The sequence below is a fragment of the Strongylocentrotus purpuratus genome, unplaced genomic scaffold (genome assembly GCF_000002235.5).
Source record: "Strongylocentrotus purpuratus isolate Spur 01 unplaced genomic scaffold, Spur_5.0 spur5_scaffold_11, whole genome shotgun sequence".
Lineage (NCBI taxonomy): Eukaryota > Metazoa > Echinodermata > Echinoidea > Camarodonta > Strongylocentrotidae > Strongylocentrotus > Strongylocentrotus purpuratus.
The window spans coordinates 32,376,941-32,398,558 of NW_022145596.1; the positions used below are offsets into that span (position 1 = coordinate 32,376,941).

Consider the following 21,618-nt stretch of genomic DNA (forward strand, 5'->3'; position numbering starts at 1 on the left):
TCAAACATGTCCTCATTTTTATTTAATTGTTTTAACTTTGTTTATTTATTTAGGTTTTTTTTTTGCCTTGTAACTTCAATATATGAAATAATATGTACCAATACCACAACACAAGGAATGGTGTGGCATGTCATCTGTATTGGTCTCTGCATGTTACAATTTTTTTTGGGGGGGGGGGCTGGGGGTTAACAGATTTATAACTGATATCTGTGTACCTGTATAAATATGTATACTATAAATAAATAAAAAAAATAAAAACAAAATTGCATTACCACAACGTGGCATAAAATTAATACACGATTACACCTGCTTATCATTTGTTATTATAAGTCTGCTTGACGTCATATTGTTGGAATTTGTATCTTGGAATCGTAAACAAATAATGTTTATTGTTATTATGTGTGTTTTTCAAACATGTCCTCAATTTTATTTAATTGTTTTAACTTTGTTTATTTATTTAGGTTTTTTTTGCCTTGTAACTTCAATATATGAAATAATATGTACCAATACCACAACACAAGGAATGGTGTGGCGTGTCATCTGTACTGGTCTCTGCATGTTACAATTTTTTTTTTTGGGGGGGGGGGCTGGGGGTTAACAGATTTATAACTGATATCTGTGTACCTGTATAAATATGTATACTTTAAATAAATAAAAATATAAAAACAAAATTGCATTACCACAACGTGGCATAAAATTAATACACGATTACACCTGCTTATCATTTGTTATTATAAGTCTGCTTGACGTCATATTGTTGGAATTTGTATCTTGGAATCGTAAACAAATAATGTTTATTGTTATTATGTGTGTTTTTCAAACATGTCCTCAATTTTATTTAATTGTTTTAACTTTGTTTATTTATTTAGGTTTTTTTTGCCTTGTAACTTCAATATATGAAATAATATGTACCAATACCACAACACAAGGAATGGTGTGGCGTGTCATCTGTACTGGTCTCTGCATGTTACAATTTTTTTTTTTGGGGGGGGGGGGGGCTGGGGGTTAACAGATTTATAACTGATATCTGTGTACCTGTATAAATATGTATACTTTAAATAAATAAAAAATATAAAAACAAAATTGCATTACCACAACGTGGCATAAAATTAATACACGATTACACCTGCTTATCATTTGTTATTATAAGTCTGCTTGACGTCATATTGTTGGAATTTGTATCTTGGAATCGTAAACAAATAATGTTTATTGTTATTATGTGTGTTTTTCAAACATGTCCTCAATTTTATTTAATTGTTTTAACTTTGTTTATTTATTTAGGTTTTTTTTGCCTTGTAACTTCAATATATGAAATAATATGTACCAATACCACAACACAAGGAATGGTGTGGCGTGTCATCTGTACTGGTCTCTGCATGTTACAATTTTTTTTTTGGGGGGGGGGCTGGGGGTTAACAGATTTATAACTGATATCTGTGTACCTGTATAAATATGTATACTTTAAATAAATAAAAAATATAAAAACAAAATTGCATTACCACAACGTGGCATAAAATTAATACACGATTACACCTGCTTATCATTTGTTATTATAAGTCTGCTTGACGTCATATTGTTGGAATTTGTATCTTGGAATCGTAAACAAATAATGTTTATTGTTATTATGTGTGTTTTTCAAACATGTCCTCAATTTTATTTAATTGTTTTAACTTTGTTTATTTATTTAGGTTTTTTTTGCCTTGTAACTTCAATATATGAAATAATATGTACCAATACCACAACACAAGGAATGGTGTGGCGTGTCATCTGTACTGGTCTCTGCATGTTACAATTTTTTTTTGGGGGGGGCTGGGGGTTAACAGATTTATAACTGATATCTGTGTACCTGTATAAATATGTATACTATAAATAAATAAAAAATATAAAAACAAAATTGCATTACCACAACGTGGCATAAAATTAATACACGATTACACCTGCTTATCATTTGTTATTATAAGTCTGCTTGACGTCATATTGTTGGAATTTGTATCTTGGAATCGTAAACAAATAATGTTTATTGTTATTATGTGTGTTTTTCAAACATGTCCTCAATTTTATTTAATTGTTTTAACTTTGTTTATTTATTTAGGTTTTTTTTTGCCTTGTAACTTCAATATATGAAATAATATGTACCAATACCACAACACAAGGAATGGTGTGGCGTGTCATCTGTACTGGTCTCTGCATGTTACAATTTTTTTTTTTTGGGGGGGGGGGAGGGGGGGCTGGGTGTTAACAGATTTATATCTGATCTTGTGTACCTGTAAATATGTACATACTATAAATAAATAATAAATAAAAAAACAAAATTTGGAGGGGGGGCTGGGTGTTAACAGATTTATATCTGATCTTGTGTACCTGTAAATATGTACATACTATAAATAAATAATAAATAAAAAAACAAAATTGCATTACCACAACGTGGCATAAAATTAATACACGATTACACCTGCTTATCATTTGTTATTTTGAGTCAGCTTGACGTCATATTGTTGGAATTTGTATCTTGGAGTCGTAAACAAATAATGTTTATTGCTATTATGTGTGTTTTTCAAACATGTCCTCATTTTTATTTAATTGTTTTAACTTTATTTATTTAGATTTTGTTTTGCCTTGTAAATTGCATATGAAATAATATGTACCAATACCACAACACAAGGCATGTTACAATTTTTTTTTTGGGGGGGGGGGGCTGGGGGTTAACAAATTTATATCTGATCTTGTGTACCTGTAAATATGTACATACTATAAATAAATAATGAATACAAAAATAAAATTGCATTTCCACAACGTGGCATAATACATAATGGAAACAATGTTGATGATGTAAGGGATGGAGATGATGAGAGGGATTGGTGAGGGATGGAGATGATGAGAGGAATGGAGAGGATATTGATAATGAAAGGGATGGAGACAATGTGAGGGATGGAGATGATGAGAGGGATGGAGACAATGTGAGGGTTGGAGATGATGAGAGGGATGGAGACAATGTGAGGGATGGAGGTGATGAGAGGGATGGAGACAATGTGAGGGATGGAGATGATGAGAGGGATGGAGACGATGTGAGGGATGGAGAATTGGAGATGATGAGTGGGATGGAGACAATTTTGATGATGTAAGGGATGAAGACGATATTGATGATTAGAGGGATGGAGACGTCTCCATCCCTCCCGTCTCCATCCCTCTCATCGTCTCCATCCCTCTCACCATCTTGTCACCATCTCCATCCCTTCCATCATCTTCATCCCTCACACTGTCTCCATCCCTCACAACGTCTCCATCCCTCACACCGTCTCCATCCCTCTCATCATCTCCATCCCTCTCATCATCTTCATTCCTCACACCGTCTCAATTCCTCACCAATCCCTCTCATCAACAGCGTCTTCATCCCTTACATCATAAACATTGTCTCCTTCCCTCTCATCACCTCCATCCCTCACCAATCCCTCTCATCATCTCCATCCCTCCCATTGTCTCCATCCCTCTGATCGTCTCCATCCCTCTCATCATGTCCATCCCTCTCATCATGTCCATCTCTCTCACCATCTCCATCCCTCTCATCATCTTCATCCCTCTCATCATCTCCATCCCTCTCATCATCTCCATCCCTCACCAATCCCTCTCATCTCCATCCCTCTCATTGTCTCCATCCCTCTCATCATCTCCATCCCTCACCAATCCCTCTCATCATCTCCATCTCTCACATTGTCTCCATCCCTCTCATCATCTCCATCCCTCTCATCATCTCCACCCCATGTCATGTAAATTGAAATTTAATTATGAAATTTAATTCTTTGAATGGAATATCATTTTAAATTGATTCAATTTAAGTTTTATTATTTTTGTATGTTCTTTTTGGTTACTAAATAGTAATAAATTATACTGCTTTATCTGTTTTTGTTTTTGTTTTGGTTTTTTTTTTGGTTTTTTTTTGGGGGGAGTGGAAATTCGTTTTGACCCCCCACCCCCCCCCCACACACACACACACACACTTTTTCGTTGGGAGGAGGGCGAGTCCCCTGCCCCTACTTCTGGCGCCTATGATCGCAAGAATGGCTGGATTTCTGAAAAAGGGGCACCTACAAAGGGACACATCAACAATAATAAAAACCATTTTTAGATATTTGTATAAAGGCCTACGCCTTCGTCAAGATTGTGAATACATTACCACGAATGACATCAATATTTGTTTATTTCTTTACGTGGAACAACATTATTGTTTAAGCAACGTACTTCGCAATTTGGTGTGATGGACTGAATATCGATTTTCGAGCAAGCGAGCTAAAAGTAGAAGGTCCCATTTGAAAAATTACATGACGAATATTAAAGACAATTTAATGAAGAAAGACTGAAAAGTTCTTTTATGTAATTATGAGTAACATTATAATTAAAACATCTGAGATGTATATTCAATATTCAATATATATTATTGTTACAAGGGAAATCAACTTTATTCTTTGTAATGACTGTGTTTATAAAAGCACGAAAATCATGAAAAATGACAATTTCATTTCATTTTAGATCTAGAAATCATGGGAAAAAGTGTGGCGAGTTGTCCGAAAAGGCTGTGGCGAGTTGTCCAGGGTATTGTGGCGGGTTGTCCAGGGTATTGTGGCGGGATGTCCAGGGTATGGTGGCGGGTTGTCTTGGGGCGGGTTGTCTTGGGGCGAGTTGTCTGGACCCCGATTCGTTGTACCGTTCTCGACTATTTATCCTTATCTGAATTCAGTTCCATCCCCCCTTTCCGCGCAAAGCGCGAAAGCTTTGATGTTTCATTAAATAATTAGAGAAAGAAGACGACTCATTGTACCGTTCTCGACTCTTAATCCTTTTTCTTCCTACGTCCTCTTCCTTTTTTTTGGGGGGGGGGGGCGACCGCCCCCACTGCCCCCCCCCTCCCTGGCTACGCGCCTGCCCCTCCAAAATAAAAAAAGAAGGCGATTCTTCAGCTCACTTCTCTTACAGTACTAGGCTAGGCCCTTACGAGAGATCTAGCTATTTATCAAGTCTTTAACTTTTAGGAGTATAATATGATTATCTGATTATGAAGAAGAAAAATTCCATTCCTTCATTAATCGAATATTCTACTCTGAATGACTAATCTAGTAATATGATAATGGTGTATAGATAAAGACTAGATCTAGGTCTAGTTTACTCACTAAATCAAATTGGATATTCTACTCGGAATGAATAATGATAATACAGTAGATATAGATCTGGTTTGATTAGTTATACTCACACATCACTCGATCAAATTGGGCAGTACAATCATGCAATGCAGTGCAGCGGCCCGGCACGAGTCAGTGAATTCCCCCGCCGACCCGGCCGGCGGCGCTGTACGGCTAGCTGCACACTGAGCTGAGCTGCTGCGGTAGCACTAGGCAGTAGTCTGCTAATTTACGGCCAGGACGAAAGAATGTGAACAAACATCAACCATCTCGTCTAAAATGTACTATATTCGACTTCTCAATAATGAAATCTGTGTCAGGAATAAAAAATAGACCTTCATACGAGATAAAACATGATATTTTTGCAGTGATTTACCGACAAAAACACTGCTCGAATTTCAGTGGTCCGAGTAGATACAACGCACATTTAATGTACGTGCGGCAATGCAGATTGCGAGCTGTGAGTAAATTGTCCGAAATGTCATTTTTTTTGTCATTTTACCTAAAGATAAGTTATAAATTGTCATCATTGGTATCATTAAACACAATTCCATTAAATATTTTGGTTGGAAAGGGCATTATTAAGTCACAAAGAGCACAAACATATACACATTGATATCTCTCGATCGATTAATCAGGTCGGGACATCTCGGCCCAGTTTTTCCAGCTGGGCCGAGTAGTCCCGTGGGCCGAGTTAGCCCGACTCCGGCACGAGCATAATGCATATTCATTAGGGGGCGTCAACATTTCCTTTACGTAGTGACGTGCGCAAACCTCTACAGGTTCCAAAAGATTGCCTACCACAAATTGCAGGGAGGTCAAAATTTTGAATAAATACACATGGATGTGCGCTGGGTATGGACTAGCATCTTCCTTTGTCAACAATGGTTTGCTCAGGAGACCGTTTCTTTCAGGTAAAATACTATTTAATGGTCTAAACCTAAATGTAATTGATAACAAAATGTCATTGCATCTGTTGCCTGAATTTTAAACTCGGTCCCATCTGTTTGTATTAATGTGTGTAGACTTCATGATCCGCTGCGGCTAGATAACGACATCGGTCTCGACGAATTGCAGGCTAAATTTACTAAATTGGCGCCGACAAGGGCACTTCTTATTGGCTTTCGCTGGCTGCCATTAACTCAATGTTATAACATATTGGTGCGAGGAGAAAGCTTGCGATTTTCTGTTTGATCCGATACCAAAATAATGATATTTCACTTTTCAGTCAAACCCTTTGGCTTGCCTTTATTTTTTACGATTGTCAATAAGATGGGCCCTTGGCCTTGTAGGCGCCAATTTAGGAAAGTGAGGCTGAGATCGGATGAACGTAATGTGCATGCGTCAAATGTAAGCTAAAGTTCTAAATGCATGGCCTAATATTAATAGTACGCTCCAGTGTAGACCGAAAACTTCAGTCTCTCTAATCGTCGGTTGTTCCACTGAGACTACGTCTGGCTCCACTAGACCTCCGATTATAGAGACTGAAGTATGGCCTATTGGGACTGTACGGGACTGTACGGAACAAATGGTTCGGTTCGACCGGACCGCGATGAATGAGATATGCAACGAGATTTTCACTCTTTACATCCTCATAACTGCTGCAATTATAATAAAAATTAAAAATATAGCTTATTTGACTTAGATCTACGATAGCTTGCTCATTTAGATCCTAAATTAATGATTAATCTGAGAAAGTCTTGTCGTCAACATTATCCGTCTTGGTTTTAGTTGATGAATATTCATTTTTTCTTTTCGAACGTCCAATAGCTGCCGTAGCTACGTACGAGTCAGCCCGGCTTGACCAACAAACTCGCACGAAACGAGTGCTCTGATTGGCCATTGGCTATGTTTTGGTAGGTTTAACCGGAAATATATCAGCCGCCGGGTAATAGTTTGCATGCATGAACGTACTGTTTAGCGGTTCTGAGATAAAATTGGATAACTCATAATAAGTAAGTCCGTAAATTTCACATTCTATAATAGGTTAGCAAATTTTGAAAACTGTAATTAGGAGGTATATACCGACCTAATTTACATCTGATTTAGAAATCAGAAAATAAGATCTAAATAAAGAAAATCGGGGAGAAAATGTTTTAAACGAAAAGATGTACATCGGTGGCTCTAGCCACCCCCACGGTATGAGATCCCTGGGTTGCCGTCTGTATTTGGGAATGTCAACAAATGTCAGTTTTATAAAAGAAATGACCAAATCAGACGGTTATTTCTGTCTAGCTCCACTGGTGCTCCAGAGCCTGCATAGGAAAACGACTCAAACAGCAGATTGGGTCACATTTTTTCGACTCCTCTGGCATTGGCATCCGTTCAACCACTTGACATTATCATTTAAAAAAAATTTGATGGGGAAAATCTGAAAAAGGGCGATTCGATCGTCCTAACCCAGTTCATCCCATGTTGTATATCGTTGATTCAACATGGCAAATAGAAAGTACGCATGCGGGGTAGCGGCTTCCATGTATACAGAAAGTTTACAAGGAGATTCAATGCGCGTGGTGACCAAGAAATGCACACAATGAATACGAAATGGCTCTTCGTCTAAATTGACGATAGAATTCTGATTCAATTTTCAAATTGTTTTTTCCAACATTGGTGAATTGAATTGATCATATTCTATTGTTATTAAGGGTGTCTTCAATTGTCACTAAAGTGCCGATTGTTTGTGAGTTCTGGTGAGTTTTGTATAACAGTGGTGTTTCAAAATTTTGAGAATCAATGGAGAGTGTCTTAACATTTCTTATTGCAAACAAAGCACCGGTATTATTGTAATGCTGCTTTGACTGATTTTGACCATGGAATAGGATCTATAACAGGAAATATTAGAAGTTGTGCCCAAGTCCCAAGGCCCAAGGCACTCGTAGTCAACAATAGCATACTGCTTGTTATTGGTGAATAATGTGTCATGTGCTACGTCCGAGTCATGTGCAACTCTGACAAAGTTTAGGACTTGAAATCCGCTTCCCAGTTGACATTTTAAGGAGACAAATAATGCAAGAGGTATACTCACTGGATACTTTTTCTTTTTCATTTCTTCTTTACCAAATGATTCCGTTCCCATGCATTGTATGTTAATATGTACCATTCACTAATTACTCTCTGTCTCTCTCTTTCTTTTCTCCTTCTCTCCTTCTCTCTCCTCCCCCCCCCCCCCCCCCCCCCCTCTCTCTCTCTCTCTCTCTCTCTCCACCTTCCGCTCTTTCTTTCTTTGTTTCTCTCTCTTTGTACAGGTGGACATAGGCACATTATTGCTTCTATTATCGGTGGATCGATAGGCTACTTCATTGGTCGATTTGAAAGCAGAGCCTTGGCAGAGAGAGAGTTTTACATCGAGGAATATGTGAACAGACATCCAGAAGACTTTTCAAAGGGTAAGAAAAACTCTGTTGTGCTATTTGATCTATTTATAGGTACCGGTAATACATTAATTCACCAAAACACATTTTACTCTGGACGTTATCGGTTCATTGTCAGTGTACTATATTTAATATATGTGGTTAAAATATTTGTTCTATAGTAAGAGTGTAAATACACTCTCAGTTGACATAAAAGCAAACTGTAAGCACTGAGTTAACGTTTTGATGCTCCTGTATGTTCTTGCATAATATGTGGCTCGCGCAGAAGCCAAGTCCCACTGTGGTTCTTTGGGCAAGGCTTTATGTTGTTCTATATTTCCTGCATAGTGCATACTCCATAATCATTGGCCCAAAGAATGCTAAATGAAGTTGTTTTAAGATCGAGTTTTTACATTAATTCTAACTGTAGACACAATATTTTGTGTACATGTATAGTGCATTACTATTTTATGAAATAGGGATAATGAAAATAAAGTACCGGTAGAATGAATGATTGCCACATCGTGTTGAAAAGGGAACTTGCCTATGAAGCCTTTTCTTTTTGCCAGTATAAAAAGACATAGAAAATGTGATGCAAACATAATATTATTGTCTTGGTGTAATGTAATCACAATTTTGTAAAAAGAAATTGAAGACAAGAATGCGCTGTACTGTAGGTATGTGTGTTGGTTTGTAGGAATTTCCCTTGTATTCCATTTTATTAGACTAATGTAGGTTTAAAGATCTACTTCGTTGATACCGGTACTTGCTCCATTGACAATTTCCTACACTAGCAAAATACCTAACTTCAACCTTAGACCAAACGCTAGACCTGATCCTAATCCTAACTCTAAGCCTAACCTGATATCCAATTACAACCCTAAAAATATATCAATGATGAAATGAATAAAGAAGTGAAAGTTAATTTGTCCTCTATTTGGTCTCTGATTTTCTCCCATGTAGAGACGCCCAAGAAGTTAGGAGAGGTCACACAAAGATGGTTGCCTGTTCGTTGAATCACTTCTTCATCCCTAGAGAGATCTATTGTGTGGACATCATTGTTTTGTAAATAACTGTTGATATATGCCAGATGTAGCATCTAATGTGTCTGTGATGACAAGTTCTTGAGAAAGGAATAAAAAGATCAGGCTTTCCTGTCTGTGTGGATATGAATATCAACAACACCGTGAATCGTCCTTGGATTTGGGATGTTATACCTTACAGTGTTAAATGCTCAAAATGATGGGCTTTTTGTTGTTATAAACACAGGTTTTCACATATTAATTCATTTAATCATGATTGAATGAACAATACTATTATTGCTTCCTTCTCCATAGTAGTGAATCAAATTTCTTCAACAATATTTTGCCCTTTTCTCTCCCTTTATGGAGTTTGAAAACAATTCTGTTTCAAACTACTGATCATACCAGGAGAAGGCTTAAAGCTACTTCCATGCGTTGGGAGGTACATCTTGCCCAAGGGTTTTGAGAAATTACCAAACATTTTAACTGAGGATATTTATGTTCTTCTTTTAGAAACATTGTGAAATTAATTCCTTGGAAAGATATGAAGAGCTTAATCTAACTAGAAAATGAGGCATTCAAATCAAAAGTAAACACTATAAAGTACATTTTCTAGAGTTGCTCAGAAACTATGTTGCACAGAAGGGATTAAGGAGATAAATACATGTATATGTATCTGCTATGGTTGGTCAGGGAAGATAATGTAATGTCAGAAGAAAAACATTCATATTCTCAAAAAAGACAGCACTGATAATTAAATTTATTTACTTGAAAAAATAAGAATTTGTTTGCTTTGTAACATGGATTGGTGTTTGAAATTTCAGTGGTGAAAAGAAAGTGTGATCAAGAGGGAAATTAGAAACTGTGCTGAAAAAATGAATAAACCAGTTTACTAACATTTCCAAATTTATGGATGTTTCTTTCCTGGGGACCTAGTGATAATGTATTCCCTTATCCCGTTATGAAAAAATAAACTACAAGTCATTACTTGTTGCTATGTTGGGCAAGGCGTGTTCAAGCTTTCAGGTTGTCAAGAGCAACCTTTGTTAAAAAAATTTGCATCAAATTTGAATATGTTAGTAAACAGGTCTATTGGAGAAAAGGACAGACAGATAAAAAGAGAGAGAGAGAGAGAGAGAGAGAGAGAGAGAGAGAGAGAGAGAGAGAGAGAGAGAGAGAGAGAGAGAGAGAACCATGTTTGGTCTCTGTTAAATAATGTAAGTTGTGCCAGTGTGTAGTTAAGGCCATATTGGAGTCAATAGAAGAGGCGGAAGTTGGGTAGAGAGGGAAAGATTAATTGTAAATTGAGGGGAAGGGAAATGAAGAAGAGAGAAAGAAAACTTTATAATCTGCAAAAAATTAATAGAATGACATTTATGAGATGTGAATTTAAGGAGCTGTGCTTCTTCATGAAAACGGTACTGTGATTGCAAAGATGGTATTTTATTCCAGCTATAGAAATACACACAAACATTGAGATAAGAGTATATAAGATTCCAAATATGTTGCTATTGCACTTCACTTTATTGTAATAAATTTACTGCTCACAGTATTTTATATCTTCAAATATACAGTTCAATTTTCTACAAGCATTACTCATTACAGGACTACACAGTCTTGGGTAGTCCAGAATCCGGCCAGATTTATTATTTTGAGATTGCGGTCAATCTGTCCCATCCCCTACCTGCTGAATGCTGAAGATGACATGATCCATCAATCTGTATGTCTAGCCTTATTTTTTCCTCCTGGGGGGTTTTTCACAAAGATTCAAAGTCAAACTTAACTCTAAGTTGGACTTAAATATTATGGAGAGCCATTTGTAGCCTTATTTTGAAATATATTAAAACGCAAAAATTAAAGTATTTTAGACTTTCATAAATTCCACATCAAGAACATGAAATCTCCCATGATAATAGAAAATATGAATTATTTGAATCAACATTTTATGCCTTTTAAAATATCTTTCACAAAATATTTTCAAGGATGCTAATGGTTTTCCATAACTGTTAGTCCAACTTAGAGATAAGTTCAACTTAGGATCTTTGTGAAACACCCCCCTGGCATACTAAATCAGGGATCACGCTATCTTTGGTATGCAGCAAGTTAGGGGTGATCTCATTGATGGAGATTGTTGGAATTAAATCGGCCAGATTCTAAACCATGTCTTGGGTCATTTAAGAACTCACAATTTGTTTTATTTAATTGTTCTTATTAAGCTTACACTGAATACAATATAAATATTATCAATGAATTTTACCAGGTAATAATGATACTACTTGGTTAAGTTATTCAACTTGCCAAAATATTTAATTTTAAGAGTGAACCGGTATGATTTGTTCTTATTTTTAAACTTCAGACTCTATTCAACAACCATTTTTTTAAACAGAAAATCCATAGGACCACAAAAATCACCTAGCTAGAGAGGAATATGAAACAAAGAAGTACTTCAGGATTGGATAGGAAAGTATTTTGTCACAAGTGGCTTCATTACAACAGGATATGCATGTAAACTTAAGCTCAAATGTCCAATGAGTTGTAATTAATATAATGATAATAAAACACTGATTATAAAGCGCTTTCCACCGAAGTCTCTATTGAAGCGCTATAACATAAAAAATACAATGACAAACAATTGTATATTAAACAAAAAATTACAAATATATATATATATATAAGGAGGGGGAGAATAAACGGGAAAATTGCAATAATTACATAAATAAATTGTTCATGAATTTAATTTTGAAAACACGTCTTGTCAAGTTTTGAAAGTACATGTACTATATACATGCTACATGACTTCTAAAGCAACTACACCTTCCTTTAAGTGTGAACCATATTTCAAGTGCCCAATAATAATATGAAACTTATTGTGCACTATAGTTTGAGTTGTATTGTCTTCTCAAGAATAACAATTCAGTAAACGAGGGAAAACATGACATCATAATCTCAGAGAGAGTAGCCAGAAGGGTAATTGCTTTTTGTTAAAGGTAAGACCAGTTATGGTCATGCGATTGCATTGTGAAAGAAACGTTGTGGAATCGATCAGAAAAGGTTGATCATCTAGCATCTAGCATCTGCAAGGTTCTGGAATCATCAAAATGATAAGAAATTTGGCCCATTCTTTGTAAAGTTACAAGCACTATACAGAAAGATGTATATGGGACTACCCTATATCTCTCACAGACCATGAGAGAAACAAATTTACCAAATATATGAGTTAGTAGGCGGTTTCCCGGCAACTTTTTTATCATCATGTATTAGTCAAAACATATTCTTTCACATGATTGGTAATGAGAGCTTCCATTTCATTTTTTGAAATTGGGGCGTTTCCAATAGTGGTCTTTACCTTTAAAGAATGTGTCTGCGCAGCCCATCTATCTCTCATCAGACAATACAGTAGCACTTCTATTTCTAACAAAGTTAATGTTCCTTTGACCCTCCACATACATGTACCGGTACATGTTTATTTGGGACTTGAGCAATTATTCTGAAATCTAATAGCTTTTACAAAAGTTTTCACTGAACAAGCTTAACATGCTCACAGTTTGAAGGAAGGCTGTCTAATCATTCAAGCAAGATATCTACATTTAATGTTATAATTGAAAAAGAAATTAAAATAGATATTTCAGATATGTACAGTACACACTATGAACATGACAGACAAAGAAAGCGGACAAAATATACAGTTCCTCAGGTAGACAAAGGAACATCCCTTCACTGCTATTATGTAAAAAGGTGAATATGCATGTGACACCTGTTCTACAAATTTTTACATAATAGCAGTGAAGGGATGTTCCTTTGTCTACCTGAGGAACTGTATATTTTGTCCGCTTTCTTTGTCAGTCATATTCATAGTGACAGTAGGTTACATATACAAGCAATTAGGTACATGGAATCAAACAATAGATATACATGCAGAGTCATGAGATGTAAGCTTAAATAAAATTGATTATATACACAGATTGGAATGTCGCATACATTAACCAATATGATAATAGCATAATAATTAGTAAAAAAGTTTTCCAACAGCAACTAATTTTATGTATTAAGGTACTGCTTTACTCTCTTTGATTGAATTCAAAGCATTTTCTTCAAGATTCTGTCATTTCAAATAATTAGTGTAAAACTATGCCCTGAATTTCCAAACATTCTTGTTTGGAATATGTCATAAAAGCTAAAAAAATAATTGGACCTATTTATTTTGAATCATATCCATGTCCATGATTTTCATGATTTTACAAGCCACAATCATGTATATATATAGGGAACCATGTAGCTCGTGAATCAATATTTACAACATTTTCTAAAATGCAAATGTTTCAAAAACATTTTCCCCAGGGGTAACATTCCTCTTTCTAAGGTTGTTAAATTGAAACAAAATGTATCATTTTAATTTTACCCCATATGGCTTTAACCAACACTCTGGACCGTACATTAAGCCTGCCGTATACATGTACTATAATGTACGACTATGAAATATTTGGGGGGTAATTGAAATGAGCTATCTAAGATTTAGAAGGTCAACAGTTAAAAAAAAAAAGTTGTATTCCTTTCACTTTTAATAAGAAGTTCATTCAGGAAAATTAACTTGTTATTCTATCTAACCCCCATACAACTCCCCCCCCCCCCCCCCCCCCCACACACACAATTTGGTCATAGTAAAGTTCCATATTTTGAAACAATAATTTATGTTAGGTAAAATGATGTTCATTGTCACAATAAACAACATTGGAGCTTGTAAAGATTTTCTTTTAAATTGTCAACTTTGTGCAGACATTAACCAATGGCTTGTCCTAATATCATTTGTTATGACAATCAATTGTTTTAAAAAACCACCCCAATAGTATACCGGTATTGAGTTTTGTAGGCTGATTTAATTTCCTGGGCATATTGGGAGAGTTAACCCCTTTCTCAGTCCATGTCAGTATACCTCTGGTTCTGCTTCAATCTCACGTGTTATACTGACTGCTGATGTGTCAATGGTTGGTTAGGTCTTCAATTCAGCTTCACAGCAGCGTTTTTCCTGATTGGACCTCTTCGTGGATCAATGATTCTCTGATTGTCAGGTACACTGGTGGGGAAAGATTAGGAGAAAAAAAGAAAATGAGCTCTAATTCATTGATTTAGCTGCTTTGCAGGAATGTTAGTGTTATTGAGAGGAGAGCAATCACCCAAATATAATTAGTTAAAATTATCTATAAATAATAAAATATTCAGAGATTATTATTCAAAGACATAAAATAATCTGAGGGTATGAGGCAATCATATAGTGACAAGTTAGAGAACATGAATAGGAAAGGTCACATCTCAAGGCCTGCACCAAAATTAATTGGGGTAACTTCTCTAAGCAGCATTTCTGAGGTATCTATTCATAAAAGTAATTTTCAATTCCAAGTATTTTATAATTATAGGATACAGGCATAGAACGCCAAATACAAATCAATGTTTTTTGTGTGAATGGCTCTGTTTAAAACATTGAGGTACATATCAAACATGTTTCATTTTGGACTCACAAAAAGGATTAATCTCACTTTCGTAACTAAATTAGTGTCAATATTGTATTGTATATTGCACTTCTTTTCTGTCCGAACGTACCACCCTTCCCCTCTCAATGCTAGATTTGTATGATTATTTTCAAAAACCTGACCGCCCATTTAATCTCTTTTATCTCCTCTCTTTACTTTTACCTCTAACCCCCCACCCCCACTTTTTTTTAACCTTCTGTAGGAATTTTATTTTTAAAGGTAGATAAATAGCTTTGCGCACACAGCTCACCTTCTTATATCCTTCACTTCACTTTACTATCAGTGTTAATTTTGCTTCTTGAAGTTTTCTATTTCTTTACCACTGCCTAACATGAATGATGTAAAGTATATGAGAAGATACCAACTTTCTTCCAGGAGGTCTGCTGGCTGGAGTACTGTTATAGCTATCTCTCGGTGTACCCATATGACTGCCTTTCTTCTGACTTTGCTTGAACTTATCTTCTTCTAATCGAGCCTGGTGAAAGAGGATGAAATAAGGTAATGAAGAGAACAGCAAGAAAGGGGTGATTAGAATGAAAGACAGAAAAGCAAATTGCTATTTTTCATAACAAAGTATGCCTATATTTAAATGTCTTTTCATGTGGTATATGGTGTCTGAATGACTTTTAGAATTGGAATAATATCCAATTAAATAATTTCAGGCAAATGTTTAAAGGTATTTTTCTCCTATTGTTATGTAACTCATTTCAACATCTCTTTGGAAATCTTAAAAAGTAACCCATTTTCACTCGGCATTTGTTTTCTTTGTATCTAGCAAATTATCATTTCAATTTTATTAACATTTTCTTCAAAAAGCTGAAATGAATCAGCTAGGCATACTTCAAAAACATACTTTCTCACAAACTGAAAATGCTTTTAAAAATATTTTTAATGGAGCATGGTAGAAAAGTTGTAATTCTTCGCTTGGAAATTCTATTTATTTAATTCTCAAATGAGCATACATCATCCTAGCGATGGTAAATCAAATGAAAATTAAATTAAACTTGAAATATCTCAATAAATAAAAATAAAAAATAAAAATAATAATAATAACAAATAAATACGGTAATGAAAAATGTTACTTATAAAGCGCTTATCACCGAAGTCTCTAAACGCTATAATGAGCCATGCCATGCCATGGGTGGTCAATGTCACATACAAATGTTGAAATTGAAAGCAGCTTATAAATACTTACATTTCTGAGTTCAGTTAAAAAGTTCTTCCTTGCTTCATGAGCTTTATGGAAAGCCTGCATTGAAACAAACATTGAAATACACATTCTGATGTTGAACTGTAATGAACACTGCTCATATCTACAGTACATGTATTTTTATATGAACCAATATATGTTTGATTTTTGCAAGGAATACATGATCTTTATTTCAAGAAATGTGTTTCAAACTCTTCTTTTTGTTCATATTAGCTTTATTGATAAATTTTGCTGCATCTTGCGAAAGAAGAGTCTAATCACCTCTTCAAATTAAATATTGAAAACTGTAGTGTATTTAACATAATCAAACCATAGATCAAAACAGAGCTACATGTAGGAAATGCTCATAATAATGCAATAATAGAAAATAAAAAGAAAGTTTTAGAAAGAATAACAACATAAAGCTAGGAAAATATATACATTTTCACAAAGAAAAAATAAGAATGCTATCTGTAACACCACCTACCTAACTCTTAAATCATAGATATCATCATAACTAGAGGAGTAATTTAAAGGGACTTAATACCAATGACATAACACATATAATCTTGCTTCCAATATTCTTTAGGAATGAAGTTGAAGTACTGCGGAATATATTCATAAATAAAGGAATGAATTTCAATGCTGTGTCAATCTGGATGCAGCAAACAAAGACAAACAACAACAGTAACGAGAAAAACAATTTAAACAAAGTATTAATGACAGTACCTTTGATTCTTGATCTAGCCTCCAGTCATAGTCCCTCAGTTGGCTATTGAAACTGTTTTTCTCACGTTCTAGTTCTTTAACCAGTTTCCTTAAGCTTGGCTGATAATGAAACAAGTCAAACATCACATTCATTTATTTATATGTCATTACACAATGTAAAATTCCTCATAATCAAATCATTCATACAGTTTGTGATCAGTAACATGCAGGAAAAATCATATACCGGTAAAAGAAATTATAAAAACAAGCATACACCTGTACATGTACAGACTGGTTTATTTTAGAGTGGTTCTTATCACACAGCACTAAATAACACTAAATCTAAATCTGAACCAGTCATTTAGTCAATGCACAAATAACTAGTGAGATCACTATAGCTTGACCACTACAAAGCAATCAATTTTCATGAACTTTGTTTTAATCACTAATTGTCATACATTCTAGTAAGTAAATGTTAAAAAATACAGTACACACCTAGAACACAATGATTCCAAGAAGAGGCTTAGACTGCCTTGGTAACCATCTGCCAGAAAAATTGCAAAATCAAATTTCAAGGAGGTAGAATCAATGATGTAGCCAAATGGCTTAGTTTGTCCAACTTTCATTAGGCCAATGTGACTTTCTGAGGGCCAGCTTATACATGTAGCCACACATTTGGTTTGCATGGGACATCAATAGCATCTGTACCATTGAGATCAACCAGAGCTTCCAAATATGGCCTCCCTTGAAGGGTTCTTTTTTTTAAAAACCTCAACCCAAATTTGTTTTCCTTGAAGAAAAAAGTTCAAGGGCCTGTCTGGACTCTGGAGGGTACGTGGGCTATTTTATTTCAGTATATGATCATTATATGATACATACTGGGGGAGGGGGGATGCCCTTTGATTTGGTATATTGTTTCATATATACATGTACTTGAATAACTGACCTCTGAGAGGTCATCAAAAGCCTTGAGTTCTTCACTGAATCCATCTTTAGAGCTCTCTTTAGCCTTTTCCAATTTGTCTCTGAGAAAAAGAAGCTGCTTTTCAAGTAGAGCATTGAGTTCCTCCTGAGTCTCGAACCGTGTTTTCCATTCATTGCCTGTAAATAGAGATGAAATATTCCATTGATACAGGTATACATGTAGGTACAAATTTGAACCAAGAAGCTTCAAAGACAAACATAATACAATTACAATTGAATTAGTTTAAATCATCTATCAAATTAGGAATATATTTATTTTGCTCTGGTTTACTTTCATTTCATAACAAAACTTTCAAAAGATTTATAAGAAGACTTATTTTTCATGGATCCACATGCTATCTTTTACTCCTTCCAGCGGTAAAAGTATTGATAGTAGAACAGATTGTTAGGCTTTTTAACTACCAGTTACAGACATTGCAATAATGGCTGCAATCTAGGGGGTAATGATAAAAGCTCCTATTAATAATAATGGGGGGAAATTAATCTTATTTTATTTACTATTTTATAGTCATTATTTTTTCCCTTCCCCCCCCCCCTTTGTGGGGGGGGGGGGGCACTTTATCAAGAATCTGAGCATTTCTTCACTTGAACACTACAATATGCTAGTATCCAGATGGTGATACATTCCTTTTTTAAATTTTGAACCAGAATTCATATACTGTATGTAATGTATATCAGCTTTTAGAAATTAGATTAGAATTATGTGGTTACTCTTTGTTTCATGTTAATGAAACTGTAAGCTTTTTTTTTTTTTGGTGTGTGTGTGACAATCACTGACCTTCATCCAAAATGCAATCATATCTCTTTTCCAATTCCTCCATGGTTGTTTCTAGCTCTATCATTGAGCTCTCAAGCATGGTACTGCAAGAAAAACAAAACATACAAGTTAAAAGTTAAACATTGTTTTGAGAGAAACTGGTACAGTGGTAGTCTTCTACTGTACTTGATTCTAACATTTCAATAATTGGAAAGGTTGTATAATTGGTTCAGCAAGATATCAACAAACTAAAAGTGCAAAAAATCACATTCATTATAAATATTAAACACAATAGGCCTAGGTCTATTTGAATATTTCTGACTTACTCACCGTTAATGTTATGCACATGGTTGCTACTATCTGACTATCAGCAGAATGTTGAGAAAAGTTGTTATATTATTAAGAAGCCTCAAAATGCTATCTTTTCTTACATAAAAAAATCTTGAAGATTTTACTTTCGGTTAAACTCCATGTAACATGAATGATTGCACAGATATCGGAACCTTTGACTTTACATGGTGCTAGTGGCAGGCAGTGCATTTTCGCTCAGCTACCAGGCGTGCTTCAAGTTCACCATTTTGTCACAAGCATTGTTTTCCCTCATTCCCACTCCACAGATTCTACATATAGAGTCTATAATAAGTGTGTAAACTATTGTGTGCGACGAAATGAAGCACAGTTTAGCACACCCATGCAAAACGCTCTAGAAATCAAGGTCTAGGTCTACCGTCTAGATAGACCGAAAGCTTCAGTCTCTATACCGTCGGTTGTTCCACTGAGACTACGTCTGGCTCCACTAGACCTCCGGTTATAGAGACAGAACGACTGCCTATGCCAGCCTGTGTTGAACTTATTCCGCTAGATTTTAGCCGCTAGGCCCCTCCCACAAACTTGCCACGGCCGTATTGTTATGCCCCCAAAATCCCCCAAAATGTCATTTTACCTCGTCCATATCCAATTTTAAATTAGGCCTAGGCTATAATACATCGGTTCCACTTACTAATTTGATGGAAATAATCCGTTTAATGGTCCCTTTTAAGGAAATTATGGGTCAAAATCGACATCCATGTTGAAAATCTTGCAAGCCGTGTTAAACTCTCGTTGCCGTCAATCTCATCCCTTCTAGTCTACGCCGAAGGCAAAATGATTATGAAGGAAAAAACTGTGATAACGCCATTACGAGCGTGTAGATGCGCACAGTTTTTTTCCTTCATTATCATTTTGCCTTCGGCGTAGACTAGAAGGGATGAGATTGACGGCAGCGAGAGTTTAACGGACGGCTTGCAAGATTTTCAACATGGATGTCGATTTTGACCCATAATTTCCTTAAAAGGGACCATTAAACGGATTATTTACATCAAATTAGTAAGTGGAACCGATGTATTATAGCCTAGGCCTAATTTAAAATTGGATATGGACGAGGTAAAATGACATTTGGGGGATTTTGGGGGCATAACAATACGGCCGTGGCAAGTTTGTGGGAGGGGCCTAGCGGCTAAAATCTAGCGGAATAAGTTCAACACAGGCTGGCATAGGCAGTCGTTCAGTCTCTATAACCGGAGGTCTAGTGGAGCCAGACGTAGTCTCAGTGGAACAACCGACGATTATAGAGACTGAAGCTTTCGGTCTACCGTCTAGAGTGCCGATCTCATTAGCATACACACACTCATCAGTCTGCAAGAATCTTCAACTCTGAAGGAGGCAGACTCAAACCGAAGAAGACAGAGAAAAAGAAGAAGATCTTTGTACCTGAAATGTCAAAATGACAAGACTCGCCACAGCTCGCACAGCTGCGTTTTCTTCTTGTGAAATTGAAAATGACAAAATTGATTGAATGATTGGCAAACCAATGATCTTGCTCAATTTCGACCCACCTACTCTAAAGAAAATAAGAAATAATATCAGAGGAAGCATTAGAGGTATACAAATGAAAATAATTTACAATTTCAAGTCAAATCTTAGGTGTGCAGACATGAGACTTCCCATCACACCCTTCCCATCATTCGCAGCATAAATTTACACATGTGGGACTGGCCTTGATAATTGCATTAGTAATTTCGTACCTCATCTGCTTCTCTTGTTCGATTTCCGCACGAATTTTGTCGACATCCCCACCATCTGCAGATGGTTCCCTTCCTCTCTTATTTGCCATGACGACTCAATTATAAAACAGACATCAGAGTAAATAAAACACCATCAAATTCTGGGCACGAAAAAATTCGTGTTGCCAGGAGAAAGCTTCCCTTGACAATGATGACGTCACGATACGAATGTGATAAATTATAAGTGATGGGCGCGGCCGGTGGTCTCCGGCGGGCGCGGCTAGGACTGGTGTGGCCCGTGGTGTGGATCGAGATAGTTGTATTAAATTGTATTTGTCATTGGCAATCATTACTAAACAAAGAAGCGATCAAAACTAATATAGTGAGGAGCAGAAATACAATTAATATGCAAAATTATTTTTTTCTTCTCACCGATGCAATATAGGCCTATCTAGATCTGGAAGTGATGACAGCTGTCGTGACGAAAGAAAACGCATTTATATAGAGCTACGATGATTGTTTTGCCTCCAAGCTATTTCAATAATGACGTATTCCTATCTCTTATTTTTTTTACAATGATATGACAAACAATAGAAAAGATAGATTTAGCACAAACTCCCCCCCCCCCCCCCACCCCCCTCTAAAAAAAAAAATCATCATAAAAAATGATGTATAAAGCTTTAAAGGTAGGCGCTACTACTGCAGCTAGAAGGGATTAGACCACACAGCGAGCCAACGAGGTCACTGTGACAGGTGGCTATCTCATTTAACATAAGAAAAAGAGGATCATGGGGGACCAACAGGCACCAATTTGGGAAGTTTTCTATATAGAGGGAGCAAGTAGCTACAAGTAGGACAGTGTGCCTTTAA

At 35.9% G+C, this 21,618-nt stretch overlaps 2 protein-coding genes across 2 annotated transcripts; one reads left to right on the top strand and one right to left on the bottom strand.

Annotated features, from left to right (window-relative positions):
• The first annotated feature begins 5,973 nt into the window (after nucleotides 1-5,973).
• Nucleotides 5,974-10,323, top strand: LOC593840 (NADH dehydrogenase [ubiquinone] 1 subunit C2). The gene is made up of 3 exons (XM_793298.5): nucleotides 5,974-6,085; nucleotides 8,417-8,557; nucleotides 9,485-10,323. Exons 1-3 carry the CDS (start codon nucleotides 6,016-6,018, stop codon nucleotides 9,535-9,537), a joined length of 264 nt encoding a protein of 87 aa, XP_798391.2. The 5' UTR covers nucleotides 5,974-6,015; the 3' UTR covers nucleotides 9,538-10,323.
• A 4,215-nt stretch (nucleotides 10,324-14,538) lies between these two features.
• LOC100892720 (coiled-coil domain-containing protein 169) lies at nucleotides 14,539-20,975 on the bottom strand. Its single transcript, XM_030980239.1, has 7 exons — nucleotides 20,770-20,975; nucleotides 18,728-18,810; nucleotides 17,912-18,066; nucleotides 16,987-17,085; nucleotides 16,264-16,317; nucleotides 15,434-15,543; nucleotides 14,539-14,614 (listed from the first exon to the last, which is right to left on the bottom strand). The coding sequence occupies exons 1-7, from the start codon at nucleotides 20,856-20,858 to the stop codon at nucleotides 14,539-14,541; spliced, it is 666 nt and encodes a 221-aa protein (XP_030836099.1). The 5' UTR covers nucleotides 20,859-20,975.
• Nucleotides 20,976-21,618: the final 643 nt, after the last annotated feature.

Excerpts from the sequence above, each read along its gene's own strand:
- LOC593840 (XM_793298.5), top strand. The coding sequence starts at position 6,016 with ATGTGCGCTGGGTATGGACTAGCATCTTCCTTTGTCAACAATGGTTTG. Across the intron at positions 6,086-8,416 it reads CAGGAGACCGTTTCTTTCAG|GTGGACATAGGCACATTATT; the intron begins GTAAAATACTAT and ends CTCTTTGTACAG. Across the intron at positions 8,558-9,484 it reads TCCAGAAGACTTTTCAAAGG|AGACGCCCAAGAAGTTAGGA; the intron begins GTAAGAAAAACT and ends TCTCCCATGTAG.
- LOC100892720 (XM_030980239.1), bottom strand. The coding sequence starts at position 20,858 with ATGGCAAATAAGAGAGGAAGGGAACCATCTGCAGATGGTGGGGATGTC. Across the intron at positions 18,067-18,727 it reads TGATTGCATTTTGGATGAAG|GCAATGAATGGAAAACACGG; the intron begins GTCAGTGATTGT and ends CTCTATTTACAG. Across the intron at positions 17,086-17,911 it reads CTTTTGATGACCTCTCAGAG|CCAAGCTTAAGGAAACTGGT; the intron begins GTCAGTTATTCA and ends TTTCATTATCAG.